Source organism: Giraffa tippelskirchi, chromosome 7 (assembly GCF_054371585.1).
Source record: "Giraffa tippelskirchi isolate mGirTip1 chromosome 7, T2T-mGirTip1v1.2.pri, whole genome shotgun sequence".
Lineage (NCBI taxonomy): Eukaryota > Metazoa > Chordata > Mammalia > Artiodactyla > Giraffidae > Giraffa > Giraffa tippelskirchi.
In genome coordinates, this window is record NC_137281.1 from 26440707 (window position 1) to 26468630 (window position 27924).

The 27924-nt window shown below is 50.1% G+C and overlaps 3 protein-coding genes across 19 annotated transcripts; 1 reads left to right on the top strand and 2 right to left on the bottom strand.

The window, feature by feature from the left end:
• Positions 1 to 1582: 1582 nt before the first annotated feature.
• On the bottom strand, positions 1583 to 3473 carry THAP11 (THAP domain containing 11). The gene has a single exon (XM_081513106.1). It carries the CDS (start codon positions 3213 to 3215, stop codon positions 2298 to 2300), a length of 918 nt encoding a protein of 305 aa, XP_081369232.1. The 5' UTR covers positions 3216 to 3473; the 3' UTR covers positions 1583 to 2297.
• A 4685-nt stretch (positions 3474 to 8158) lies between these two features.
• On the top strand, positions 8159 to 14360 carry CENPT (centromere protein T). 5 transcript variants are annotated; one of them, XM_081513052.1, is made up of 13 exons: positions 8159 to 8355; positions 9665 to 9755; positions 9896 to 9983; positions 10379 to 10475; positions 10599 to 10732; positions 10841 to 10877; positions 11094 to 11242; positions 11900 to 12100; positions 12410 to 12736; positions 12993 to 13083; positions 13686 to 13862; positions 13942 to 14046; positions 14128 to 14360. In XM_081513052.1, the coding sequence occupies exons 1-13, from the start codon at positions 8243 to 8245 to the stop codon at positions 14249 to 14251; spliced, it is 1734 nt and encodes a 577-aa protein (XP_081369178.1). In that variant the 5' UTR covers positions 8159 to 8242; the 3' UTR covers positions 14252 to 14360. The 5 variants fall into 5 exon arrangements, with proteins under 5 accessions (XP_081369178.1, XP_081369180.1, XP_081369179.1 ...); XM_081513054.1 differs by having other exon boundaries at positions 12410 to 12727; XM_081513053.1 differs by having other exon boundaries at positions 12416 to 12736.
• Positions 14361 to 14448: 88 nt separating this feature from the next.
• TSNAXIP1 (translin associated factor X interacting protein 1) lies at positions 14449 to 27533 on the bottom strand. Of its 13 annotated transcripts, none has more exons than XM_081513048.1 (16): positions 27425 to 27533; positions 24054 to 24187; positions 20093 to 20205; positions 19837 to 19957; positions 18637 to 18730; positions 17883 to 18079; positions 17337 to 17472; positions 16737 to 16906; positions 16506 to 16665; positions 16296 to 16426; positions 16026 to 16151; positions 15723 to 15875; positions 15512 to 15621; positions 15176 to 15302; positions 14974 to 15080; positions 14449 to 14764 (listed from the first exon to the last, which is right to left on the bottom strand). In XM_081513048.1, exons 5-16 carry the CDS (start codon positions 18641 to 18643, stop codon positions 14524 to 14526), a joined length of 1665 nt encoding a protein of 554 aa, XP_081369174.1. In that variant the 5' UTR covers positions 18644 to 18730; positions 19837 to 19957; positions 20093 to 20205; positions 24054 to 24187; positions 27425 to 27533; the 3' UTR covers positions 14449 to 14523. The 13 variants fall into 13 exon arrangements, with proteins under 13 accessions (XP_081369174.1, XP_081369170.1, XP_081369165.1 ...); XM_081513044.1 differs by having other exon boundaries at positions 19837 to 19960; XM_081513039.1 differs by lacking the exon at positions 24054 to 24187 and adding an exon at positions 25894 to 25996.
• Between the last annotated feature and the right edge of the window lie 391 nt (positions 27534 to 27924).

Here is a 27924-nt window from a genome sequence, read left to right on the forward strand (position 1 = left end):
GGGGAAATGCTCTGCAGCTAAAACGGGGGACCACAGGTTAAGTTTATAGAGACAAGGTTTCTCCTAGTCAGAGATCTCTCAGTACTCCTGTTCGTCCAGAAATTTTATACCTTCACAGATCCTCACCATCACCCCCACCCCTCCACCTGGGGATGGCTGGTAAGACCAGACCAGGCTTCTGTTCATTATATCCCAGATCTGTCTAGATTCTTCTTTTATTAGTCAGGGAGACTGCATTGCCCTGCTTGTGGTGTATCTAGGGCCTCCCTTGCTCTGAGCTGTCCTCCCTCTAGAAGATAAAACACCCCAGAGGTTGTGTGCTCATCACATCCAGACACTAGCGAATCCTGACCAGTATGGCTCTTCGCACTCTGTCCTGGGAGTGCTGCTGAGAGGTTCAAGAGACCCAAAGTTGAAAGTCTTAAATCCCTTCAGCAAACAGGAGCTAAAGGAAACACTAAGGAGTATGGCTGGAGCCTGGGAAAATCCTCACTCCTAATGAAGGCAGGTGGGGACAGCTGAGTGAGTGACCCAACACCTGCCCATAAAGGGCTACAGTCCCTGCTGGCCTGGAAGGGTACTGCTGTGCTTCCACCACCTTATGACCAGCAAGAACTAACCCCAGGAAGGGAGAGATACAGTCCCTTCCTCAACTAGGCACCTGCACAACCTATCCCCCACCCCTCCTCCTCAACAGACACTTGTTTCTCAGGTCAATGCCAAGGGGCCAGAAGGAGAGCAGAGACTGGAGGGATATTTTAGAGTCACTCCAGTTCGAAACTACAGGGAAAGCCCCCAGGTAAGTGGCTTTTCCCATAAGTTACAGAGGAAAGAATCATGTTTTATGGAGCCCAGTAAGTATCATTTGTGCCCCAATACCCATGTTAAACACTGCTAGCTTTAAAGGCATTTGTTGCTAGCTTTGAGCTAAATGACTTGGAGCCACAGATAAAAATGTCACCTTGTCACTACAACATGCAGTCTAAATAAAGAGGCTAACAGCCAAGAAAATGAGTCGAGATGACAAATCCCAACTCATCTTTAAATTCCTCTGAGGCTCCACCTCCTTCACAATCAAAGTGCACCAAGGTCAAAGGTATCCATATTCCCTGTAAGAATCCATGGCTGGCTCCAGCTGTGGTCTTCACTGATTTAAGTAACTGCATGCCCATGTGTGCCAGACACTGTACTAGGCCTAAGGGGAGACTAGTGAGCAAAATTCAATTCCAGCTGAAAATTCTTAAGGAATTCAAAACCCCTAGGGAAGAGCCACAATTCAGCTTAGTTCTCAGTTGCTTCTTCCCCCAGTTGAAAGCACACAGGGAGCTAACCCATGGACAAACCAGGACCATTCGGTGCAATTTCCAAACTCTTCAGGATGAGTTGGAACTCTGCGAAGACCTTATGAGGGTTAGGGCCCCTTTATGAAGAAACCTGGTCACCGTAGCAGCTGTACTCCCAAGGTCAGCCTGGTCCTTGAGACCAAGGCGGAGAAGGGGGGAGGCCTATCAGGAAGTCCATCTCCCGATGTTTCAAGGATCCTTAGCTGAGTCCTTATAAAAATAAAATGGCGAGACCCAAATAAAAACCTTACTTTCTGTTTAATTCGTTTTGCCAAACAAACACAGTGAAAACTTTAGTCTGACTAATTGTACAGAAAATAGAATTTGTAACCAGTAGCAAACATAACAGGATAGACCTAAGTCCCTGGCAGGCTGGATTTCCATCAACAGGTCACCTAGATCCCCTTGTAGATGGCCTCCTGGAAGGGAGGTCCTAGGAAGCCAAGGCACAGATCTGCCAGTCCCCATCAGAATCACAGGCTGCACCTGGGAAGGAAAAGCACAAAAAAGTAGAACTGATGTTACTTGGATCTCTTATCACTACACACAGAAGAGTTGTCTCTGATTGCCAACCAAACTCAAGGTGTTGTCTTCCCAAAGCCATAGTCCTCCAGCATCCCACCTGCATCCCTATGGGATAAGTTTCAAGTTCAGTGGTTCTGAAGCCTCTGCTTAACCAGAACCTGCAATATAAACTTGGGGTTAGGGAGTGAAAGTGTGGATGGGTAGACAAAGTCATAATTGCTGGTGTCCCCAGTGCAGTCTCAGACTTCAGGACGTTGCTTCAGGAGGAAACGAGAGGGTACTAGGTCACCAGCAAGAGAGTCCAGCTGCCCTAAGTCTCAGTACTGTCAAACAGTGCCCCAGGAGTATGAGGGAGTTCAACAACGGTGGCCTCAGGTCCCTCTAAGCTGGCAGGGATCTGGGAGTCCGGAGGGCCAAAATGGGACTCGTTTACATTCCGTGCTTCTTGCGGATGACAGCCATGGCCAGCAGCCGATCCTTCTCGCGAAGTTCTTCGCGGAGCTTGGCCTCGGTGAGACGCAGGTGACGGATGCTGCCCTTCATCTCCTTCATCTTCACCTCCATCAGCGCCAGGATGTCCCGCTGCTCGTTCAGCTTGCGCAAGAGCTCCTCCTCCGTGGTGCCTGACGACAAGGAGTACGAATGATCGGAGCCAGTATCAGGGAAGCCCTCTTCGCCCACCACCACCAACTGTGGGCCCATGGGGCACTCGGCGGCCTCCAGCCCTGCTGTAGCAGCCTCTAGCTCCGACGCAGCGGCGGCGGCGGCTGCGCCCTCTGCGGCCGCGAACTCCACTTGCACCGTCAGGTCGATGGGCTTAACGTCTTCTCCCGTGGGAGTGGTGGGCGCCGGCGGCACGGATCCTGGAGCCTGGCTGCTGTCTACAGCGGCCTGAAGGGTGAGGAGCACAGCCGCAGAAGCAGATACCAGGTTAGGCTGCAGCTGGCTGGTCTGGGCAGTGGAAGCGGACGGCGACGGCTGCTGCTGCTGCTGCTGCTGTTGTTGCTGTTGTTGTTGCTGCTGCTGCTGCTGCTGCTGCCTGCGGCGGGCGGCTGCGGCCCCCGCGGGTCTGCGTGCTACTTTGCGCTCGTTGACGCCGCGCAGTGGGAAGATGGTGGGGACCCGCACAGTGTAGGTTTTGCGGCCGCCCTGGAAGTGAACGCTGCAGAGACGGTGGCCCGTGGTGGGCTGGAAGGTGGAGAAGCACCCGCTGACGCCGGCACGGGACACATTCTTGAGCCAGAGGCGCCGCAGCTCAGCGTCCTTGGGAAACGTGTAGAAGTGCAACGCCTTGTCCCGGTGCGAGTTGTTGTAGCAGCCCGGCACGCAGCACGTAAATCCAGGCATGGCTGCGCCGCGCGGCCCGACCCGGCCCACCGGCCTCCTCAGCTTTTCGACGGTCGGGTCTGTCTGCCGCCGCCCGCCCCTCGACGGGCGGCGCCGCGCGAGGCCTTGGGCGGCCTCCCACTACTGCCGCCTGGCACGGCCGGCCTAACTCAGCGCCCCGTGCCCAGAATACGCCTCCCGCCGGCCCGCGCCGCGCCGCCGGTCCAGCTGCCCGCCTGCGCTCCGGAGTGGGCCCCGGGGACGCCGCGAAGGACCGCCTAGGAGGAGGACTACGCCCCCCACAATGCACTGCGCCAGAAGCCGCTCACTTCCGGAGCGGGGGCGCGCTTATTCCGGCCGCTTTCCAGTGCACGGCGACGAGCCACGTACAGCGGACTCTTCCCCTACCCGGCTCACCCTTGGAGGACTAGAGAGGCGTATTCGGTTGGAGCTCTGTCGCTTGGAGAGCCCTTCGCAAGACCTGGAATCCTGAAGGGGGTCGGGCGGCGCGCGCCTGTGCAGCGCGCGTGCGCTCTGGGCATGTGCCCAGGGAAACTACAAATCCCGCAATGCCTTGCGCTAAAGTTGGCGGCTGCGGCCTGGAGCGCCGCCTAAGGGAAAGGTCGGGTTGCAAGCTGATCAGGATTCGGATTAGGTTGTGCTGTACGCCGGAAGCGGTCCCACAACCCTGAGCCGCTCTGTTCGCGGCATTCCTGCGGGGGAGGGGGGGAAGGGCCTTAACGTCCCACCGGGGCCTCAGGAGCCTCTTTGTCTGCGATGGAGACTCCCACCGACTTAGACGCTGCTTGCGTTGACTCACTTACTGACCAATGATCACTTATAGTCATCACTGGGTGCCTACTGTGTGCAGAACACAGTGCACGGAGTTGGAAATCATGTAGGAACCAAGTCGACCCAGAGGGACTGAGAGTCGGACTTGGATAATAGATGTGAATGCACGCTAACGGATGTCTAATCACAGAAATAAACGCTCCAAAAAAATGAACAAGATAGGAAGAATTCTGAGGCGGAGGCCCCGGAAGAAAAAAATCCATGAGGGACTTCTCTGGTGGGCCACTGGTTAAGACTCTGCTTCCACTGCATAGGGTACGTGTCGCATCCCTGTTCCGGGAACTACGACCCCCAAAGTTGTGTAACGTAAAAAAAAAACCAACTTAAAAAATCCACCAAAGCTTGGGTAGGGAGAAGCTGCTGGTTCGTTCCCTGGGCGCCAGCCTGTAACGCCCTGAGGCAAGCAGGAGCTAGGCTCCGCCCTTAAAGAGACAGAATGGCCGAAGCTCAGAAAGATAACCAAACCAGGCCAACTTAAAAAGATTTGTGATTTTATTATGACAGCGACTGCGAACTGTTGGAAGGGTGTGAAACGAAAGGATGGACAGGATTTGTATTGTAACAAGTTACCTCCCGATTTCCTGAACTTCTCTGGGGAGAGTGTTCTAAAGGGCAAGAGAGACTGGAAAACCAAGGAAGCAGGCCCTTGTCCAGAAGAATTACCTGTAAGCTAGCCCTCTTCCTTTGCTGAGTTCTCCGTTCCTCCTACTTCTTGCCCTTCTTCTCCCTTTCTCCTGACTCTCCCTTCTCATTTTGTCCACTTCTGATTACAAACCACAAGTATTCATTCAAAGCTTAATATATATTATTTCTAATTATTTGATATAAAAAAGAAATAGATCGGGCCTTTTAAAAAGAACAATAAGGCTCCAAGTTAACTGCAGAAGAGAACAATAGCACTCCAAGTTAACTGTTACTTTTTTTAAAGTTTGTTATTTATTGTCAAACCCATACATAAAATGTTCTAGAAGCATACAGGACAGTGGGGAAGGGGGGAAGAACTATTTTTCTGGTCCCAACACCCAAACATTACCATTGCATTTCTGTTTACAACCAATGTGATCCTTTGTTATTTGTGTGGATTCCACAGAACCATCCCTCCTGGCCAGTGCTATTGCGGTCCACAGCTTGAACCAATTTAGATTCAGAAATGCATTCTCTAGTACGTGTAGTTCATGCTGAAACATGTGGATTCATTTGGGTGAATCATTTATACAGCTATTAAAACATGAATACACACTTTGTTATATGTTTGAATGTTTATAAAATGTGTGCAGTAAAGATAAAACTCAGCAAAAGATCATTGTATTGTTATATATTTTCATTGTCATACAGTTCTACTCCTACCAGTCTCAAGACCTACCTTACTCAAAAAAAGTTGGTGAGAGGTCAAATTGATATCATTTCTTTGTGTACAGAACACTGAAGATTATGCTTTATAGAACTCTACCATCTAGTACATAAAATGATTTCTAATCTACATAGTACTCTACACTGAAAAAAATATCTAGAATGCAATGCATGGTTTTCTCTCTACCCTCACTGCCCTGGCCACCTTTTATCTTGTCACCTCGGGAGAAAGGCAAGAACTTTTGTCACATGTCTCCCTACTTCCAATCTTGCCTCCCCTGCAATCTGTTCTTCACATCATTGCCAGAGAAAATATGATTATGTAATACATCTGCTTAAATCCCTCCAGCGGCCTGTTGCCTTTAGAATATTGTTCAAACTCCTTTGCAGAACCTGTTAAGACCTCACATGGTCTGGTCCCATGAACCTAGTTTTTTTGTTTGTTAGTTTTGGGGTTTTTTTTTTATTTGTTTGTTTTTTGGCCGTGCCACATTGCTTGTGGGATTTCAGTTCCTGAAACAGGGATTAAACCTAGGCCCTCAGCAATGAGAGCATGGAGTCCTAACCATTGAATTGCCAGGGAATTCCCCCTTTTTCTTTTTTGACAAGTAATAAATATAAAGCCACAAGGTTTTCCTCATGGCTCAGATGGTGAAGAGTCTGCCTGCAATGCAGGAAACTCCAGTTCGATCCCTGGGTCGGGAAGATCCCCTGGAGAAGGAAATAGCAACCCACTCTAGTATTCTTTCCTGGGAAATCCCATGGACAGAGGAGCCTGGTGGGCTACATCCTATGGGATCACAAAGAGTCCGACATGACTGAGTGACTAACACACACACACAAGTATAAAGTTTAATCAATCATGGAAACACAGTAAGGACAATCTATGCAAACAATACTATGCCAAAGTAAGCTTGTTCTCCAATTGTTTTGAAAAGGTTTTTATGTGAAAACCGTGTATAATCCAGTTCAAGACTTTACAAATAATAAATAAATATTGTACTTAAGTTGATAGTGATGGTGGAAAAGTGCCTGCAAAGGGCTAGCAAATTAAGTCAGGTAACTCAGAAAGTGAAAGTGAAAGTTGCTCAGTTGTGTTCGACTTTTGGTGACCCCATGGACTGTACAGTCCGTGGAATTCTCCAGGCCAGAATACTGGAGTGGGTAGCCTTTTCCTTCTGCAGGGCATCTTCCCAGCCCAGGGATCAAACCCAGGTCTCCCGCATTGCGGGTGGATTCTCTGCTGGTTGAGCCACAAGGGAAGCCATCATAGAGGTCAGATCTAAATGACAGGATGTAAATTAAGGGAGTTAGAGAAGGCGAAGTTCGGGAAAAAAAGCAAGACCGGCACTTTACAGGAACAGATCACCTTTAATGAGACGAGAAGGGGCAGCAGTCAGATTAGTAGACGGCTGCGCTAAGCCAAGAAGAGAGTATAAAACATATATATGTGGAGATACATCATTTTGAGGGGGTCTGTTTTTCCTCATGATTATTTTTGATTAGTTAGCTTTCAACAACTGGGGTAAGGAATTCCTGAGACCAGCTGGCAGAGACTGGGATCGGCTGGGAGCTGAACGTAATCAATCTTAATGCCCATTCCTTTCTTTGGGGGAGAAAGTTCTTTATTCTGTATAGAATGGTGGGGAGGACCTGGAGGGGAGTTTTAACTCCAGGCTATTTTGATCCGTGTAACTTTCCTTCACAGGGAATATTGATATGATTTTCCTCCGCAGTTCTCTTATTTTGAGATGCAAAAATCTTATATTTTCTTTAATCTCTATTTAAAAACAAACACAAATGTGCCCATGCCTGTTTTCAGTATCTGATACTTCAAACTCAATTTAGGATCATGAAGGAAAACTCCACAGGAAATATATAACTCAAGTTCTACTTCAGTTCCCACTAAAACTTGAGAAAGGTGAGCAATGGGGCTATCAATTGGTGAAAATATGGTAACAGAGACTCCAATATTAACAGAACTTTTGAGAGCCGGAATTCATCTCAAAATTGGTTGTGTTTGGAAATTTTATCATCTCTGCTGGATCACAAACAGCTCACTAGCCTCCTAGCCTGAAAACTGATCTATTGTGATAGATATAGACACATTGGTCGGCAAATGCAAATTTGACGAGGTCACATATAGAATACAGTAATTTTTTAGTGGCCCAAATGTGTCTCTCCTCATCTTCAGAGAGGGAGATGAGAATGAGAGACATTCTAACAATAGTAGCTGCTATTTTTGTGGTGGCCTGGCTTATTATGTGTCAGATCCTGAGTTAAACATTATCTCTTTGAGTCATTACACACATACACGCACACCCTTATTAGGTGGGTATCACCCTCATCTTACAGGTAAGGAAACCGAGGTTTCGAACGGTTGCCCATATTTGCCCAGGCTTAAGGATGGGGCTTCCCCAGTGGCTTAGTGGGAAGGAATCTACCTGCAATGCAGGAGATACAGGAGACGCAGTTTCGATCCCTGGGTTGGGAAGATCCCCTGTAGGAGGAAATTGCAACCCACTCCAGTATTTTTGCCAGGAAAATTCTACGGACAGAGGAGTCTGGCGGCCTACAGTCCACAGGGTCGCTAAGAGTCGGACACGACTGAGCAATTGAACACAACACACAAGGTAAGGATGCCTGCAAAACCAGTTTGCAACCACCGCTGTACACACCAAGAGAAGGTCGCTGCAGGACTAGAACTGCAATTCCCATGGGGCTATGCGGCTCCCTCACGAGAGTTGATCTAATTCGCAAGCATCGCGAGAGTTGGCTTAAATGTGGCGGCAGGAAGGCGACGGCTGTGTCTACCCAAGCCGTTGGGAAACTGGGCAACTGAGGCGATGGCAGACAACTCCAGCCCTGACAGCGAGCCTACGACACGCACACTGCTACGGCGGGTGCTGGATACAGCGGACCCGCGCACACCGCGGCGACCCCGGAGTACTCGGTCTGGGTATGTGAGGGCGCTGCCCCAGCACAAGAGCAACCAGAGGCCCTGGGAGATGTGTTCCCGCGCTGACTCAGTTTGGAGAGGGAAACAGTTCCGGAGAAGAGCAGAGCCCAGGACTCAGACCAGGCTCCTTTCTCCCCGCTGGGCTCGGATCATCTGTTTGTGCCCCGACCCCTGAGCCTCCAGGCCGCTCAGGACCTCAGAACTCAATTATGCAGGCGTCATTGGGGGCGGGGGCGCTTTTGGAAGCGAAGGATATTTGCTCAGAATCTGAACTTCTGCTCTGATCTCTAGGCCAGTTTTCCAGAGCTGTCCAGGCATCTGCCCTGAACTGCCTCCCAGGCGGTTCCTTCCCAGCTGAAAGATGGGGAAGGAGTTGGAGAGGACAGCCTGGGTAGCAGTCGGGAGGCAGGAACTGGAACGATGCTTTGCTGGGGAGCAGGGAATTTGGCCGGACGTGGTGGGAGTGTCAGTGGGTGAGGGCGGTGGTGAGCTCATGGTGCAGAGGGTGTGGAAGATGGCGTCTGCTGATATTCTGGGGCGCTGCAGCTCCTTTCTAGACAATGAGAAGCCATTCACTATAGGTTTTACACCTATGAATGACGAGGTGAGAGTTGTGCCATAGGAACATTTATGTAGTTCTGGAATCCGAGAGGGGATTGAACTGAAAAGACTAGGGCTAGAGTGACCCATGTGGAGGTTGCTATCCTACCCTGAAGAATACTTAAGAGGTTTAAACATTTTTTAAATATCCTTGGTTTGTTTTAATGTCTAGAACGGATACTTTTCCAGTTGTTCCGCTTATCAGTGTGGCTAACCCCTGATTCAGCCAAAGTCACCTCTGTGAAGTTTTCCTCAGCCCTTCTCTCTGACTGGGTCGTCATATTTCCTGTCTCTTCCCATTCTTCTCCGGCTCCCTTTCATCCACAACCCTATTGACACAGGACTGGGAACAGGGATATGGGAGGGGCAAGTGGTTTCTGGGTCCTTGTCCCTGAGGGTAGAAGACTTCAGCCAAGATCCTAGATGAAGTAGTAGTGTATTGAAGTCACTCAGTCGTGTCTGACTCTTTGCGACCCCATGGACTGTATAGCCTACCAGGCTCCTCCGTCCATGGGATTTTTCAGGGAAGAGTACTGGAGTGGGTTGCCATTTCCTTCTCCAGGGGATCTTCCTGATCCAGGGATCGAACCCAGGTCTCCCGCATTGTGGGCAGACGCTTTTACCGTCTGAGCCACCAGGGAAGTCACGTCTCTAATTCCTCTTGTTCCCCTTTCCTACATAATTCTCACAGTTGCTGGTCTTTACACAGTGCCCAGAGAGACCTGCTTGAAACACCTTCCTCTAGGAGGCTGAGGAGTCAAACAAAGATGACTGCCAGGCGTCATTCTCATACAGCCAGGGTAAGTGCCCTACCCACTGACCACTACAGGGCTCTGGTTGCCTTCAGGGGGCCCTTGAGTTCTAGCTCTGCTCTGGAGCCCACCTGGAGGGACTCTCAAGGCAAAAGAACAGACTGATTGCTTGGTGCTTTTCCCCAAAGTCTGTTGACAGACTGGCCCGTGTTCAAGCCAGTGGACACCTGGAGGAACAGACACCCCGGACTCTGTTGAAGAACATCATACTAACTGGTGAGCAAGCACTGGCCTGCAGTGAGAATCAGGCTGCAGCCCCATGGTATCCCTCATTTAGGGTAGCCTGCCCTGTCAGCTTCATGTTCTCTTTGCTGTTTCTTTATTTTTGGTTGCACTGAGTCTTATTTGCTGCGTGTGGGCTTTCTCTAGTTGCAGCAAGCGCAGGCTACTCCTCATTGCAGTGAGTGGGTTTCCCATTGCAGTGGCTTCTCTTATTGCAGCGCACAGGCTCTAGGGTGCACGGGCTTCAGTAGTTGTGCCACTCAGGGTTAGTTGCTGCACAGCATGTGGAATCTTCCCGGACCAGAGATTGAACCTGTGTCCCCTGCATTGGCAGGCGGATTCTTACCCACTGAACCACCTGGGAAGTCCTCTCCTTGCTATTTCTACAGCTCCAGAATCTTCCATTGTGATGCCAGAGGCAGTGGTGAAGCCGGTGCCATCACCACAGGTGGTCCAGCCTTCCAGACGGGAAAGCAGTCGGGGCAGGTACAGTAAATTCCCCCCTTGAACTGGGCTGTTGGGGGCATTATTGGTCAGGGAGTCTCTTGGGGGCCCCAAGAGCCAGAATTGGGTGTCCTAGTCTGTCTGAGATAAGCTCCATCCTTGTAGTCTGGAGCTGCAACTTCCTGAACTTGAGCCCTGCACAACCCTGGCTCCAGGTCTGCTGGCTCCTGGCAGAAGGAAGCAGAGGCTGAGGTTGTCAGAGTTTCAGCAAGGAATGGACTGGGGGCATCTTTCCCAAGGTGAGGTCCTGGACAACACCTGTGACCACCCTCTCTGTCCTCTGCAGAGACTGAGGAGGCCTGAGAGGCCTGGTAACTTATTATGATTTGTTTTTACATCTTCTGTAGAGCCTCGTGAGAATGCTGATGCCTCTTCCCTCACCAGGTGCTGTTGCCTATTTATTCTGGGAATTGGTGGGAGAGAGGCTTGGGAAAGGAGGTGCTGACTAGGAGGGAATCTGACCATACTACTCCATGCTCACAGCATGGTGGCTGTTCTAAGAGATGAGAGCACCAGGGGAGCTGGGGGAATTTCTTGGGTGGGGGAAGGGGTTAGGCTTCAGGTACCTGACTTTCCTTTGTGCCTTATCCCTCCCGTCAGCTCTCTCAACTTGACCTTTGCCATGCCTCTCCAGCCACAATCAGTGAAGAGGCCTGGTTTGGCTCGCAGACCTCCTACTCGCCGAGTGGTAGATGTGCATACATTTTTGCAGGATCTGCGAGATACTTCCCTGGCTGTGGCTCCTCCAGGTAAGGTTGAGATTTTCCTCTTCTAGTTGATGGGGAAAGCTTCCACCCCATGATTGATGGGAGGTGCTGTTGAGTCCAAGGTTGCTTCTCTCTTCTTTGTGTCAGGAATGGTGAACAATCCTGGCCAGTAGATCTAGGAGGACTTCCTGCTTTCTTTCCACAAGTTGCCTCTTATCTTGTGGGTCCAGTCTTAGTCCCTCAGTATCTTCCAGAACCCTGTATCCTTGAAGAGCTACAGGACTGAGGGTAGGAAAGGGGTGTGATATAGTGGCTGGAGCTTATTGGAAGATTGAAAAGGGCTAAGTTTCAGGATCAGCTGGTCAGTCAGAGCTGACCTGGGAGCCTGATTCCAGAAAACAAATGAAGTTCATCACGGCAAGAGAAGGGTTTCTGGCAGAGGGACCTGAGTGAGAAGTGGAGAATGGAGGCATGGGTGAGCAGTTTGAGTAGGGCAAGCTCTGGAGCCTGAGGATGCCAGGCTGAGGAGAAGGGAGGGAAGCAAGGAGAGCTGTGGAAGGGAGATTAAGCTGAGTGCTAGGTAATCTTCTCTTTCTGAGGGCCACTTGGGCAGACTCATAAACCTACTACTTAGGCCCTGGTGACTGGGTAGCAGCAGGTGGGCAAAATTCTGAGTGCCACCTGGCCTTCGATTTCCAGGTGAGAGCCTCAGAACCCCTGTTGCTACTGTACCAACGGACATAGTGTTGGAGGACACCCAGCCCTTCTCCCAGCCCTTGGCTGGCCATTCCCCCAGTGTATACCACTCCCTGCCTTGCCCTTCTCACTCTGAGGCCAAAGATGTGGAGGGGGCTGCCAGTCGCAGGACACGGAGCAGTGGGCCTGGACTTCAGAACAACCGTGAGTATGTGGGGCATGCGACCTGGAGTCAAGCCTAGCTTGAGCAAGAATTGGCATTGGTGGTTTTTCCTCCTCAGGCCCATAGGTGTGCCCTTCCCCCTCCCCCAAGTCCCTTTAGAGGGCTATTGATCTGTTCATCCAATAGCAAAGTCATTGTTGGGCCGGGACACTCCAAACCAGTACCCTGGTGCTGCCTCTGGCCTTCTTCCCTCCTTGATGGGCTAGGCTGGGTTTTACTACTCTATCTTTACCCTTCTCAGAGCTACAGCCCTGGCCTACTGCTTTGCTAGTGTGTATTCTGTCCCCTAGACGCAGATCCTGGGAAACCAGCCCAGCTTCTGGCAGGAAAGGTAGAGGGTGCCCTTCCTATGGGCTTTCTAAACACCAGCAGTAGTATCTCCGGAGAAGACGGTGTAGAGCACTTACAGAATGGAGTAGGTGAGGAAGCAGAGGAAAGTATGGAAGAAAGCATGAGTGTGAGGGCAGTGGAGAAGGCAGCAGAAAAACAACGATCCATCAGGGCAGAAGAGCCTGAAGGACACACAGAGGTGACAGAAGCAGCAGGATCTTTGGGGGCTATTGAGGCCGAGGAGCCAGAAGGATCTTCAGAGGATGAAGACACCTCTGGTAGGTCAGGTAAGGGGCCTAATGCAGGGATCAGGGAGTGGGTGGGTAAGTGACAGCTGTGTTCCTGGCCTCGGAGGAGGGACTTAAGCTGGCTTGTGTTTCTGGGCACAGGTAGTCTTGGGCCAGGGAAACTCTGTGAATGGGCCCCTTGCTTGGCCGGAGCTAAATGGAACCATCAAAGAACAGGATAAGCGAGCTGTGGGCCTTCAGGATTTGGTGAGATAGTCAGGCCTGAGCCTCCTATAACCCTGTGCTTCCTCTGCAGCAAGTCCAGAATTGGCCCCCAGCACTCCAGAGTTCCTTCGGGCCAGGCGACTTCAGTTTCCTGAGCCAGCTCCACCACCAAGCACTACAGTGTAAGATCCCATTACCCTGTTCCATACAGGCCTCTTAGAAGGGGGCAGGCACTGAAGTTGGCATTGGGCACCATAAGGTTATCACTCTTCCTGTAGGTATGCAGAGGTTACCTAGTAGAGCACCCTGAGGTGGGCTGGGCAGGGCTCACTGAGAGCACATCTGTCATCCTGGTGCTGCTTGCAGGGGCTTAGAAGAGCCTGGCCAGGGGGAGGTACCTGGGCTAATAAGTAGTCAGAGAAGGCTTCCTGCAGGAGGATTAGCAGAATGGGACAGGCAGCAATGGGCTGGGGGTGGGGCAGGGGTGGTGGGGGGTTGTCTGTACCAAAGCCTGAGGATCATGGGCCTGAGCAAGTAGTGGTTTGTATGATGAGGTGAGACAGGGACATTGTGTCCAGTTTGTGAAGCATCAGGGCCCCAGGGAAAGACCAGGCTTCTACATAGCCCCGCATCTCCATTGCCCCCCAGAATTGATTGTAACTGTAGGCCCAGGCTGGCCAAGGAGCACAAGGACCCCAATCTTGGCAGGAGCCAGCAAGACTTATCTTTGATTAGGGGCCTCTTAAGGCAGCATTTAGCTTAACTGTTCACTTCTTGTCCCCAGGTTACCTTCAGAACTCCCAAAGCGTCTGTCGGCCAGGGTTCCTCCCAGGCCCCAAATCCCTGGCTCCAGACCCCGTCAAGATCCCTACAAGGCTGGACTGAACCAGTATGCAAAACTCTTTAGCTTCTATGCCAAGATGCCCATGGAGAAGAAGGCTGTGGAGATGGTGGAGAAGTGGTGAGTCCTTGACATTTAGGTTGGGGAGAGGAGCCCCTCAGATCATGAACAGTCTGTCCTACCCCAACCTTCCTGGCAGCCTGGACAAGTACTTCCAGCATCTTTGTGACGACTTGGAGGTATTTGCTGCTCATGCTGGGCGCAAGACTGTGAGGCCAGAGGACCTGGAGCTGCTGTTGCGAAGGTAAGCGGATGGAAGCAGGGAGGTGCTGGGTGTGGGAATGCTGGCACTGATTCTCTCATTCTCTGTCCTCCTCTGCTGCAGGCAGGGCCTGGTTACTGACCAAGTCTCCCTGCACGTGCTCGTGGAGCGGCACCTGCCCCTGGAGTACCGGCAGCTGCTCATTCCTTGTGCCTTCAGTGGCAACTCTGTCTTCCCTGTCCAGTAGGGGCCAGGACTCAACACCTGCCCTGTCCCCCCCTGGGGCTGCTTGGCCCCACATACACTTCTAGGTTTCCTCCCCACCCCTCAGCATCAATAAAGTGTCACAAACAGAATATGCTGTGTTTTGATGCATGTCCTGGTACAGCCAGGCAGGGACCAAGCCCGTCCCCTTGACTCCCCAGCATAACCTAGAGAATAGCATGGGTTCAGACAAAGAATTTTATAACAACAGTCAGAGGTTAGCAGGATGGGAGCACTTAGGCTGCCCCGGTGGCCTTAGCTTGCAGGTTCCTGCTCCCGAGGCCCCATACGCCTAATGTCACTCATCTGAAGCTGTTCCAGTGCAGTGTGGAGCTGTGTCACAATGCCCTCTTCCCTTTCATCACCCTCTTCTGGCATTTCTGTCATGGACAGCTGGAAGGCTTGCCTCAAATAGTGGTTCAGGGTCTGCTTGTCCAGGCTGGGATCAATGTTCATCAGGGCCTCACGTACCTTGGGTAGGGTCACCTCCTTGTGGCTGTCCCACGAAGAAAGAGAGAGACAGACCTTGACTCTCCGCTCTCTACCCAGACCCCAAGATGCCCTCTCCTGGGCTTGAGTGGTATGTAAGGCCCAGCAGCAAGCTTGGTGCTTAGGGAGACCCAGGGGCTGGAGGTGCTACTTTGTGGCCCAGCCTGCAGGACTTGCCTATGACTGGATGAGCCTGCGGGCCCCAGGATCACTCACAGTTCCAGGCCCAGCTCCTTCTTTAACTCGTTTAAGTATTCATCCTTTTCCACCATGTACTGTTCCCACAGCTTTTGCACAAAGGGCACGCTCTGACCCTCCTCATCCTGGGAAGGGGCCACAAGGCAGGGTGAAGGTACACGGGCTAGAGTCTAGGCAGAGGCTAGGTCAGGGCTGGGCAAGTTCCTGGGCCCCGACTCACCTCCATAAACAACGTGCGGTAGTTGAGCAAGTCTGCATTGCTGCTGCTGGGATGCCAGCCCCCTGCCTCCATCAACTCCTGAATTCTCTCATCCTTCTTAAAGGGGAAGGTGCTCTTGAGGACAGTACTGTAGGGAGACGCGAGGGCTGACGGGCCTGGCAGAGGCCTGCTTACCCATCTTCCTGCACCCCTCTGCCATTCCTACTAGTGCTCAGAAGGGCAGCGTGACAAGGTTCTGGCCTTTTCCCACCAGGCTCCCCTTACCCCTGCACAGCTGGGAACCAGGCCAGAGGGCATGTTGGGCTGGAGTTTGGGGTAACCCAACTGGACTCTCACCTTAACTGCTCCATGGTTAATAGCCCCTCATTCTGGCTGTCAACGTTTGTCATCTCCTTCAGCAGCTGTGCTATGGTCTCCTTCTGCTTTATGTACACACTTTCTTTCCTCTATGGGAGGAAGCATTGACTACCTCACTGTTTCCTAGAGGAGTAGGGACAGAGCTGGCCTGTGCTGGGGACAAAGGGTAGAGAGCCAGGCCCAAGCTTACCTTTCCCATCAGGACTGCATAGAAATGACTCATGACTTCATTGGTATGGAAGAGCTTGATATATTCAAAAATTGTGTAAGCCCAGGCCATGGCATCACCAGGTCCAAAATGGCGCTCCAGGAAACTGAAGAAGAAATCTGGGAACTTCTCTTTCTGCAGGATAGGGGGAAGACTGCTTGGTTGGCCCTCCTCCCAGTTCCCTAGCACCTCGAGGGAACACCCCCCGTCCCTGACTGCATCCGCCCTCTACCGCCGGAGGACTCAGGCAGCCATGCCAGGCTAAAACAGCTGGAGAGGTCTGACCTGCTCCTCACTGATACGTTCCTTCCAGGCATCCTTGAGGAGTTTTACCACATCCTTCTTGGTTGGCTTCTTGTTCTCCACAATGCCATCAAACCGAAGGAAAGGGGGGATTGATTCCCCATAGCCCTGAAAGGAACCATGTCAGCTCATCTCTGGGCCCAGCTGTAGCCTCACCAACAAGCAGGGCAGAGCCCCATATTGTTCCCCCAGAACCTCAAGTTTTCTCAGCAGCAAGGCCTGGCTATTCCCCAAGCCCAGGGACTCCCCTACCAGACCAGGGAAGAAGTCTTTCTCCCGGAGCAGCCCCTCGCCAATCTCCTCCAGGAGCACATCCACCAGCTGGTCACTGTTCTTGCCCTCAGCCAGCATGTGCCAGCGATCTCGCCCTCCAGCCACCACATCTGCAGGGGTTGGGGAGAGGGAGCTGGAGTCCAGACCACACACTTGTGCAGTCCTTAGGGCCCCAAGGGTCAGCGTTACCTTCACACTTGGACCAGTCTGGCCGTGGTGTGGAGGTGCGCTGGATTTCCTGCAGCTCAGAGTAGAACTGGTCCCGCTCCTTCAGTGTGCTCATGTGCAACTGCAGCAGCATCTCGTGCTCCTTGCGGACCTCTTCGTAGTCGTCTCTCAGGCTCTCCAGCTGTGGGCAGGGTGATTGGTCCTTGCTACCCACCTGTGTGGCCCTGCCCTACCCTGTCTGCCCACCAGCACCTGCTCCTGCAGTTCCTTGAGGGTCTTCTCCTGCATTTCAAAGTCCCTCCTGGGCACCACGTCTCCAAAGTTGGCCTTCATGGTGTTGAGTTCCATCTGTGTGCGGGTCAGGTCTTGCCGGGCCATCTTCAGAGCCACTGTTAGCTTCACAGGGTCCTCCCCCCAGACACCTGCCAGGAGGCCTGCCAGCTCGCATCACCCTGGCTCTGGGGCCTATAGCCCAGGACAGGGTTGAGTGTCCTTCGGGGCACGTCTCAGGTCTTCCTGCTCTCCCAGTATGGGAACCACTGAGTCTTTCCATCATGCTACCACTGTAGGACTTTGAGCTTAAATAGAGAAGCCCAGGACATGGAGTACCAGGCCTCTGTAGCCCTTGGGGAATCTAGGTTGCCTCAACTGCCAGCAATTGTTTCCTACATAAACAACAAGTCTGTGATTCTCAGGCCAGCTCAGAAGATCCACAGACCCTGGTGGCAGCAGGAACTTCTCTCACTGGGAGTGAGCATGGAACGAGCAGATATCAGGAGCAATGAATACATGAGAGTGAGTGGTGAGAGTCAGACTCCTCTCCAGCAGGGCAAAAACCCACCTCAGGCTTACCTGGGGACTGGGCTAGTGACATGTCTTCCCGCTGGTAGCGTAGCTCATTCAGGTCTGCAATGAGGATCTTGCGGGCATCTCTCTCGCTGAGGTAGTGCAGATACTCCTCAGCCAGGTTCTTCCTCAGTTTGGTCACCTGTTGGGGAGATGGCTCTGTTGTCAGGGGCTGTCTCTGGACAGCTCATCACCACAGCGGATGGGTGGGTGCTGGGTGGCCCTACCAGGGCCTGGGAACAAGAAAGGGAGGAAGGGGAGGAGACTGGTTGTTCCTGTCAAAGTGCCAAAGCTTCCTCCTGTGGAGAATGTCTGGCAGCCAAGGAGTAGGACTCTGCTAGAACTGAGGGCCACACTGAGGCAGTGCTGGGCCAAGGAGGAGGGCAGCATGTGGAAGAGGGGTTTGGGAGCAGGTGGTGGCTCTGTATGTCATTCCAGGTAGAAGGGTGGAGAGAGCCAGGGGGTCACACCAGTGCCAATGGCCTCAAGGTCACCCCTGAGGTGGGGTGGCAGGAATTCAGGGAGTTGGGCGCCACGTTACTCCCTTTTCACCTCAGTCTGCAATGAGATCTTCTCCTCATTCTTCTTGTCAATGAGCTTTAGCAAATTCATCTTCTCTTTCTTCAGCATGGAGATTTCATCTCTCTCCTCAGCCCTCATGGCCAGGATCCTCTCGTTGCAGTCCTCATTCACAGTGACCAGCTTGGCCTTCAGGGGCTCCAGAGCCCGAATTTTCTCCCTCTGGTGGGCTAAGCAGGGACAGGTATGGGAGTCCCTTTGGGGCCATGGAGGACAAACAGCCAGCGGACACTGATCTGAGGTCACAGCGAGCAACTATGTCCCTTGCAAACTCGAGAAGTCTGTACTCCCATTCAAAGTCTATACTCCCTAAGAACTTCCTGCACTTGCTTTTCAACCAGGGGCAGAGTTCAGATGAGGACCAGGGTCTCACCTCTGTGCCTTCCCTGTACAGTTTTTAGTTCTGCAGCTGTGCCATGCCCAGCACCTCCTGAGCCTGGGAAGGGAAGCCCCCCTCACTTCCCTGAACTACACACTCCCTTCTGGGCTTCATTCTCAATAGAAAAGATGCTCTGTTTCCTACAGATACCGCCCTACCATGCTTCCAAGAATGGGCGGTAGTCAGTTGCCCTGGGGTGCCCCTCACAGAAGAGTGTAAGCAAGAAGGCTTGGTGACCTCAAAGCCCAGTTTGTAGGTACCCCAGACCCCTGCAGAACCCAGAAGGTCAAAATAGGATCTTCTGTGCCTCTTCCAGGCTGGGCCCAGGCAGAGAGGCTGCAGTCTTACCCAGCATCACCTCATATGCATTCTTGATGGAGGACAGCAATGGCTTGTATGTTTTGAAGTCCTCTATGAAGAATTCGAAGATCTCTCTGTAAGGCTGGCAAGAAAAGGGAAACTGTCATCTCCTGGCCTATAGCTGCCACCTTCAGTGGGACCTGAGTGTTTTTTTGCTCAACTTAGAAGGGTTCTAGTATGAAGCTGCCAGTCGATTCACATTCATATAAATGCCACAGGCACCACTAGGGTCTCCCACAGTCCAGGAATTGAGTCCATTCCTCTAAACTGCTCTCTGGAGACCTGGCAGGCAACCTGAGTCAGGACCTCCCCCTCTCTACCTGCATCCCCTCTGGCTCTCCAGACAGCCAACCTCCTCCATGCACTGTGCTTCAGCTGGCCTCTCACCAACACCCTTCCCCATTTACAGCACTTTAGGCTCTAACCTTGCGTTCCAACCTCCAGTGAGACATGTGGTTTCCTGTCCTACTGGATACACAGGAAGCTTTTGGAAGCAACATTGTGTACTGGAATGAGCACAGACTCCTGAACCCACCCTGAGTTTGAGTCCTAGCTCCACTCCTATGAAGCCAGATACCCTCTCTGAGCTTCTGCTTCCTTGTTGGTGAGGTTTCTTTTAGCTCATGAGGCCATATCTAGGCCCTATCCAGAGCTTGCACACAGACGGTGTTCACCAAATGCTTGTGGCAGTGACTAAGTCACAATTGAGGGGTTCCCCATCATCATTTCCGTTTGAGCAGGAATTGGGTGATTCCTTCCCTGATACGCACCAGAGTCTAGGTTACATCCAGATTTCTGTCTTGGCTAAGTTCCTCAAGCTTGGGGCTAGTGTGACTGGGCCGGTGGACATTTTATGACCCCTGCTTCCCCGGCTGTCAGGATTCAGGCTCCATTCACTGTTATCGAATGACCCAAGGTAGGTGCTGGGGACCACAGAAGGGACTGCAGACAGTATCCAGGCCACCTACTCAGGTCAAGAAGCCCAAGCCTCAGCAGAGTTTTGGTTCCACCTGGTCGCTTTGCTTGCTCACTGGCTTTGTCATAGAATGTGGCTCTTACCAAGAATGGGGGACCCAAAAGAGCTGGGGAAGGCTGGTTTCTGCAGAAAATCTGAAGTGCCCAGTCCCGGTGAGTAAAGTATCTTGGCAGCCCTGCCCCTGCATCCTGCAGGGTTTCTGTGGTTCTGACCTGCAGCCTTAGTTCCTGGGCAGAATCCGTGCTTAGGTCCAGCAGGAGGAGCTCCTTGCGCAGGTAGTTCTCAAGCTGCTCCAGGTACCTCGGCTTGGTTGTGCCCAGGGGCTGCTGCAAACTACTGCAGGGGGTGGTGAGCTGAGATGCCATGGACACCCTGCCGGACCCTCATGCCCCACAGGTCTGTGGCAGCAAACATCCCTGTACTGTTTCTGGGCCCAGTCTATCCACCATCAGGCTGACCCTGGCTTACCCTGCCCGCTTCCGATAGTCATCTGAACAGGGCTTTCGATTATGCAGAATGGTCTGGTCACTGATGTATCTGGGCCATGGGGACAGGTGGCCACCGATGGAAGACGAACAGGACTATAAGAAGGGACAGGCAGGGTTACCATGACAACATTGCTCCTCTTCCTGATGTTCTTTTCCAGGCTCCTCCTTTCACTCCTGGGTATTTCCTCCCCCACAACATCTCTTAATATGGTTCACAATTAAGACTGTGGTCCTTATGGGAATTCCCTGGTGGTCCAGTGCTTAGGGCTCCACACTTCCACTGCCTGGGTAGCACCAATACCTCAGGGAAATAGCAACACTTTTGAAGAGCTATGAACGGGCCTATGCCCAAGGAGAGCAGGCCAGCTGAGGCTGAGGTCTTGGCTGGCCAGTGCAGAGAGCACAGAGGTGAAGTGGCAGCTCTATCATAAGGTCCTCAAAGCCTTACTTATGACTATGGAAAAAATCAGAAAACTCCCTATGTATCTAAAAATAGAAGACTATTGTGCAGCCATGAAATGTTTACAAAGAGGCTTAACATGGGTTATAGAAAGGGTTAAGGAAAGCCTGAAATTAGGGAATAAGCACAACCAGATAAGATAAGAAAACCAGAAAAGGAGGAAGAAATAACCCAAAAGAATATCAGCAGTTATTCTGTAATGATAGGTCCATGGGTGCTTTTGTATCTATGATTGTGTATTTTTCAAATTTTTCTACAATGCATAAGTTACTTTGAAATTTAAAAAAAAATTGAATTATTGAATTCAATATTAAAGCCTGCTCTGTAGCCCTGAACCCAGCTTCCAGGTTCTTCTGGGATGGAGGCCAGGCCTACCTCCCATGTCCCACATATTCAGGTCCTAGGATTCCTTCCAGACTAATGGTAGCTGGCTCCTGACCCTCTTAGGGTGGAAATTGCCCCCGTCTCCTTGGGCTCTTCTTTGCATTCTTAGTTCTACCTATTTTATCTCAATCTTGAAATCATCCATCTTTTCCCTAAATATTTTGGAAAGTACATAGTCTTGTTGCTAGGTCTCAGGGAGGACTCCAGCCTCTGGGGTTTGGGTTGACCTATCTCTGTATTTCCAGAATTGATGGCATCACACTTCATACTCTGCATAGTCTTTTTTTTTCTTGATTCCAGTATGATTGATTTACAGTGTTGTGTTAACACTCTTCATAGTCTTAAGTAGCATTTAGCAAATATTGTGGAATAAATATTTAGGGAAGCATGATTTAGTTGGATACATTATATAATAAAAACAGAAATGCTACTTATTGGGTGTATACGTTCACACGTGCTTTGCCAGGATCAAGAATGCTCCAGGCTGGCTATTCATATTTAGGATCTCAGGAGTTCTCCCTGATACTCTTTTCAATCCGAACACCCATTCTGTCCCATCATTACACCCCCATCTTCTCTCAGAAACAGGGTAGATGTCTTGCTTACCACTGTATCACCAGTGCCTGACACACAGTGGAAATCAACAAGTATTTGTTGAATAAATAAAAACATAGCATGGGAGGGGGAAGAGACAATGAAACAGAATTGTGAAGAGTTTAAAGCTCAAAATAAACAAAATGTGGTACATATATATATAGTGGAATACTACCCAGCCATAAAAAAGAATGAAATAATGCCATTTGCAGCAATGTGGATGGACCTAGAGAGTATCATATTAATGAAGCAAGTCAGAGAAAGATAAATATAATATCAATTATATGTGGAATCTAAAATAATTATACAAGTTAACTTATTTGCAAAACATAGACTCACAGACATAGAAAACAAACTTACAGTTACCAAAGGGGGTAGCAGAGTGGGAGTAGGGGAGATAAATTAGGATTTGGGGATTAATATATACACAGTTCAGTTCAGTTGAGTTGCTCAGTCATGTCCGATTCTTTGCGACCCCGTGAACTGCAGCACACCAGGCCTCCCTGTCCATCACCAACTCCCAGAGTCCACCCAAGCCCATGTCCATTAGTCGGTGATGCCATCCAGCCATCTCATCCTCTGTCGTCCCCTTCTCCTCCTGCCCTCAATCTTTCCTAGCATCAGGGTCTTTTCAAATAAGTCAGGTCTTCACATCAGGTGGCCAAAGTATTGGAGTTTCAGCTTTAACATCAGTCCTTCCAATGAACACCCATGACTGATCTCCTTTAGCATGAACTGGTAGGATCTCCTTGCAGTCCAAGGGATTCTCAAGAGGCTTCCCCAACACCACAGTTAAAAAGCGTCAATTCTTTGGTGCTCAGCTTTCTTTATAGTCCAACTCTCACATCCATACACGACCACTGGAAAAACCATAGCCTTGACTAGATGGACCTTTGTTGACAAAGTGATGTCTCTGCTTTTTAATATGCTGTCTAGATTGGTCATAACTTTGCTTCCAAGGAGTAAGCATCTTTTAATTTCATGGCTGCAATCACCATCTGCAGTGATTTTGAAGCCCTCCAAAATAAAGTCAGCCACTGTTTCCACTGTTTCCCCATCTATTTGCCATGAAATGATGGGACCGGATGCCATGATCTTATTTTTCTGAATGTTGACCTTTAAGCCAACTTTTTCACTCTCCTCTTTCACTTTCATCAAGAGGCTCTTTAGTTCTTCTTCACTTTCTGCCATAAGGGTGGTGTCATCTGCATATCTGAGGTTATTGATATTTCTCCTGGCAATCTTGATTCCAGTTGGTGCTTCCTCCAGCCCAGTGTTTCTCATGATGTACTCTTCATATAAGTTAAATAAGCAGGGTGACAATATATAGCCTTGACGTACTCCTTTTCCTATTTGGAACCAGTCTGTTGTTCCATGTCCAGTTCTAACTGTTGCTTCCTGACCTGCATACAGATTTCTCAAGAGGCAGGTCAGGTGGTCTGGTATTCCCATCTCTTTCAGAATTTTCTACAGTTTATTGTGATCCACACAGTCAAAGGCTTTGGCATAGTCAATAAAGCAGAAGTAAATGTTTTTCTGGAGCTCCCTTGCTTTTTCGATGATCCAACGGATGTTGTCAATTTGATCTCTGGTTCCTCTGCCTTTTCTAAAACCAGCTTGAACATCTGGAAGTTCATGGTTCACGTATTGCTGAAGCCTGGCTTGGAGAATTTTGAGCATTACTTTACCAGCGTGTGAGATGAGTCCAATTGTGCAGTAGTTTGAGCATTCTTGGGCATTGCCTTTCTTTGGGATTGGAATGAAAACTGACCTTTGCCAGTCCTGTGGCCACTGCGGAGTTTTCCAAATTTGCCGACATACTGAGTGCAGCATTTTCACAGCATCGTCTTTCAGGATTTGAAATAGCTCAACTGGAATTCCATCACCTCTATTAGCTTTGTTTGTAGTGATGCTTCCTAAGGCCCACTTGACTTCACATTTCAGGATGTCTGGCTTTAGGTGAGTGATCACACCATCGTGACTGTCTAAGTCGTGAAGATCTTTTTTATATAGTTCTTTTGTGTATTCTTGCCACTTCTTCTTAATATCTTCTGCTTCTGTTAGGTCCATACCATTTCTGTCCTTTATTGTGCCCATCTTTGCATGAAATGTTCCCTTGGTATCTCTAATTTTCTTGAAGAGATCTCTAGTCTTTCCCATTCTATTGTTTTCCTCTATTTCTTTGCAATGATCACTGAGGAAGGCTTTCTTATCTCTCCTTGCTATTCTTTGGAACTCTGCATTCAAATGGGTATATCTTTCCTTTTTCCTTTGCTTTTCGCTTCTCTTCTTTTCATAGCTGTTTATTTATAAGGCCTCCTCAGACAGCCATTTTGCTTTTTTGCATTTCTTTTTCTTGGGGATGGTCTTGATTCCTGTCTCCTGTACAATGTCATGAACCTCCGTCCACAGTTCATCAGGTACTCTTTCTATCAGATCTAGTCCCTTAAATCTATTTCTCACTTCCACTGTATAGTCATAAGGGATTTGATTTAGGTCATACCTGAATGGTCTAGTGGTTTTCCCCACTTTCTTCAATTTCAGTCTGAATTTGGCAATATGGAGTTCATGATCTGAGCCACAGTCAGCTCCGGGTCTTGTTTTTGCTGACTGTATATAGAGCTTCTCCATCTTTGGCTGCAAAGAATATAATCAGTCTGATTTCGGTGTTGACCATCTGGTGATGTCCATGTGTAGAGTCTTCTCTTGTATACACACTACTATATATAAAATTGGTAAACAACAGGACCTACTGTGTAGCACAGGGAAATATACTCAACATCTTGTATTACTAACCTATAATGTAATAATTACTATATGATTGTAATAACCTATAATGGATAAGAACCTGAAAAAGAATATATGTATGTATAATGGAATCACTTCTCTGTACACTTGAAACTAACACATTGTAAAGTAACCATACTTCAACAAAAACGAACAGAAAATATAAGAACAGTAACAAAGGGAGATCAGCCTTGAAAATTTCCTGCGCAGAGAAAACCAGTTTAGTCATAGAAATAAAGCTTAATTTAGCTCATTTTGCGAGACTTAAGAAATAAAAGAGGCCTGATCTCGCGTTCTGTCTGCTGTTTCTGTCAAGAGAAGAAGGGGTTACCCTATTTTGATTTCCCAGCATACGCTGCTTTCTTGGTCTGGTTATCAAACAGCTGGTAAAGCCTCCGCAAGCGAGTGGCTGGAAGGCGATGTTCCCGAGAGCTGTGCTCTCTGCTTCCCCCTGCAGGTGAAAACGGGAAGGGCGGCCCCGGGGGTCGGAGAGACTGCAGGAGGGTGAAACGCCCCCTGGTGGTTGAGTACGGTATCACTGCCGACGAGCAAAATAAAGGGAGTGAGAGCCTGGTCCCACTTCCACTGAGTAGGTGGCAGCTGAAGGGGCAGAGGAGGCGGGCGCCCCAAGTAATCGGATCATGCGGTACTGTGGCTGCGGTTGGTCTCCGCTTAGAGTCTCCACTACCCTTTTCTCACCCTAATATCAGGTTCTTGATGTTTGAAGTCCCCATCCTCACAAAGGGTACAGCTCATGTTCCCATCTTCTACATAAGACACACTCACCTAAGTGTGTGGTGGAAAACTACCACAACCCACAATTCTCCACGGAGAGCTGGACTTACAAGTTTGCTCAAATGTGGTTTTTTTCACCTGTGATTTTTGGACAATGGCTGTTTGCTGAGTAAATAGTAATAACAATCTTATGATCATATCAGCAAAAACTCCTAGATCTTAATAACATGGCATTTTTTAAAACTTGTCAGGAGAATCAGCGATGGCAGTCATTCCCCACTGCAGTGAAAGTGTAGAGTCGTAACCACTGGACTGCCAGGGAATTCCCCAGCATTCATTTTTATATAAAAACTTCAAAGAACAGGAATGGAGGGAGAGACTGTCCTGAGTCCCTACTTCCAGTGCAGAGCCAACAACACAGTGGATGAACATCCTTTGCTACTGCCTTCACACACCTACTCACAGCAGTTATGGCACACATTATAGCAGCCACTCAAGTACTATATCAGGCACTAGGGCTGTAAAGACAAACAAGATACAGTCATAGTTCTAAAAGACCCTGACAGATCTGGTGGGACTGTCCCAGCACCAAGCACAACGCCTGGCACATGGTAGGCTGGATGAAGAAATGAGGTCCGCTCCAGAATGCTTGGTTGCAAGGGAAGGTTATCTGTGGGCAGGGGCTAGTCTGGGAAGGCTTTTCAGGTGGGTGTGGCAAGTGTGCACGCTCCCACCCCCAAGGCTGCTGGGCCTGGCCTCTGACCCACACAGCCCTGACTGGGGATCAAAATTTGGAGATCCCACAGGACATTGCCACTAACCAGCAGTGTCTTCCGTTTCTGAGAAAGCCTGCGTTTCTGGTTATTCTTGGTTTCTGTGAAGAGGGAATCATCTATGGACACTCCTAAAGGCCGCAGGTGTGCTCTGCACAGAGAAGGAGAAGGAAGTAGGTGGGTGACAGAGCCTTGAGTGGAGATTGCACATCCACCCTTCCCAGAACCACAAGACATGGCCTCCTCTCTCCTCCGAGCCAGGTTCTGGGTCTTCCCAGTGCTGCCTCCAGATTCCCAGAGGTGCTGTCAACAAGCTCCCGATTCTGGCCTCAAACTGTTTTCCCACATTCCCAGAAACATTCTCCTCATCACTGGAATCTCATGTACTCCTGCAGTAGCATAACACCCCTTACCAGGAACCCATAAAACCATGCGGGCCTACACTTCCTTCAGCATTCATCTGTGGCTCTAATGACCATGGTATGTACATTACCAGCACATTCTAGGGGTGTGATACCCAAGGCAGGTGCTGTAGGACAAGAAGTACAAAGTCTGGAGTCAAGAGTCAGGGTAAGAGTCTTGAGCCTCTACATACTAGTTGATAGGACCCAGAGGCTGACATCTATCTTCTAACAGGAACCCTCTTGGGCATGTAAGTTAACTTCACTCAGCCCAGTTTCCTTACAAGGAGATGGAGACAATTCTTTTTTTTTTTTTTTTTAACACATAATCCTCTGAGGAGTTCTAGTGTTTTATTTTTTAAAAAATATTTATTTGGCTGTGGCTTTTCTGGCTATAGGAGCTTGTTATCATATTTGCAGAGTTCAGATGCTGCACCTGTGAATACAGGCAGGAGCTACCTTGAGGCTACGGGATGTTCTTGGGCTGCTTACAGATGCTTTTTTATCTTCAGCCAGTGGGTAAAGAGGCTGTTTATCCTGTGGCTAAGAGCTCAAATCTAGAGACTCACATGGCTGAGATCAAATATCAGCTCCATGACTTACAAACATGTGTAAAACACATGATCTCTTCAGACTTCTATTTCTATGTAAAATGGTGATATTACCACCTCATAGAGTTGCTGTGAGGGTTAAATATGGTATATGGAGCACTTGGCACTTGATGCACACTCAACACGAAAAAGCTGGCCTTTACTAATGATAAAGTGCGCCTCCCCTTTTACTGGGCTTCCCCTGTGGCTCAGCTGGTAAAGAATCTGCCCGCAATGCGGGAGACCTGGGTTGGATCCCTGGGTTGGGAAGATCCCCTGGAGAAGGGAAAGGCTACCCACTCCAGTATTCTGGCCTGGAGAATTCCATGGACTGTATAGTCCATGGGGTCGCAAAGAGTCGGACACGACTGAGTGACTTTCACTTTCTCTTTCCCCTTTTACTAGAATGTAACCAACTTCCCGGGCTGACAAATCATCTGAGATTGTTTCTGTACCACTGTTCCTGTGGGGCTGGAGCCCCAGACCAATAGACAGAGGCAGGAGGTGCACAGGTCTGAATCAGGTACCCTTTCTCTTTCTGGAAGTACTCAAGGCCTCTTCTCCGGCCTCAGACCGCCAAGCGCCTACCTCGACGTGGTGGGGAAGTTGAGGGATTGCGACTTCGGGGAGTCCATGACCCTAGGGCAGCCGGGCAGCCAGCACCCGCGGCCTGGGAAGCTGTGGTAGTGTACAGTCCGTCACCATGGCGACCAAATCCCAGCAGCCCATCGGCGGGGGCGGGATCAGGATTGTGTCACGCCCCCGAGTCCGGCTCCCGCGCGCCGGGAGGAAAGCCAAGCAGCAAAGGTGTACTTGGACAGCGGATAGGGACTGAGGGTCTCCTCAGAGTCAGTCATTACAGCGGATATGATCCTAGCGACCAGAGCTGAGGCTGGGGGATAAACAGAGGCCACGGGGGAGGAGGTGAACTGAGAGGCCGGAGCCGCGTTGCCTGCGGGAACTGTAGTTTTCAGTGTCTCAATGTCTCACCTGAGCAGGCTTATGGCTGAGCAGATTTGTACTACATCTCCCAGAAATCCTCACCAGCCCGAGCTGGTCCGCCCCTGGAGAGCTCTGCATTATGGGAA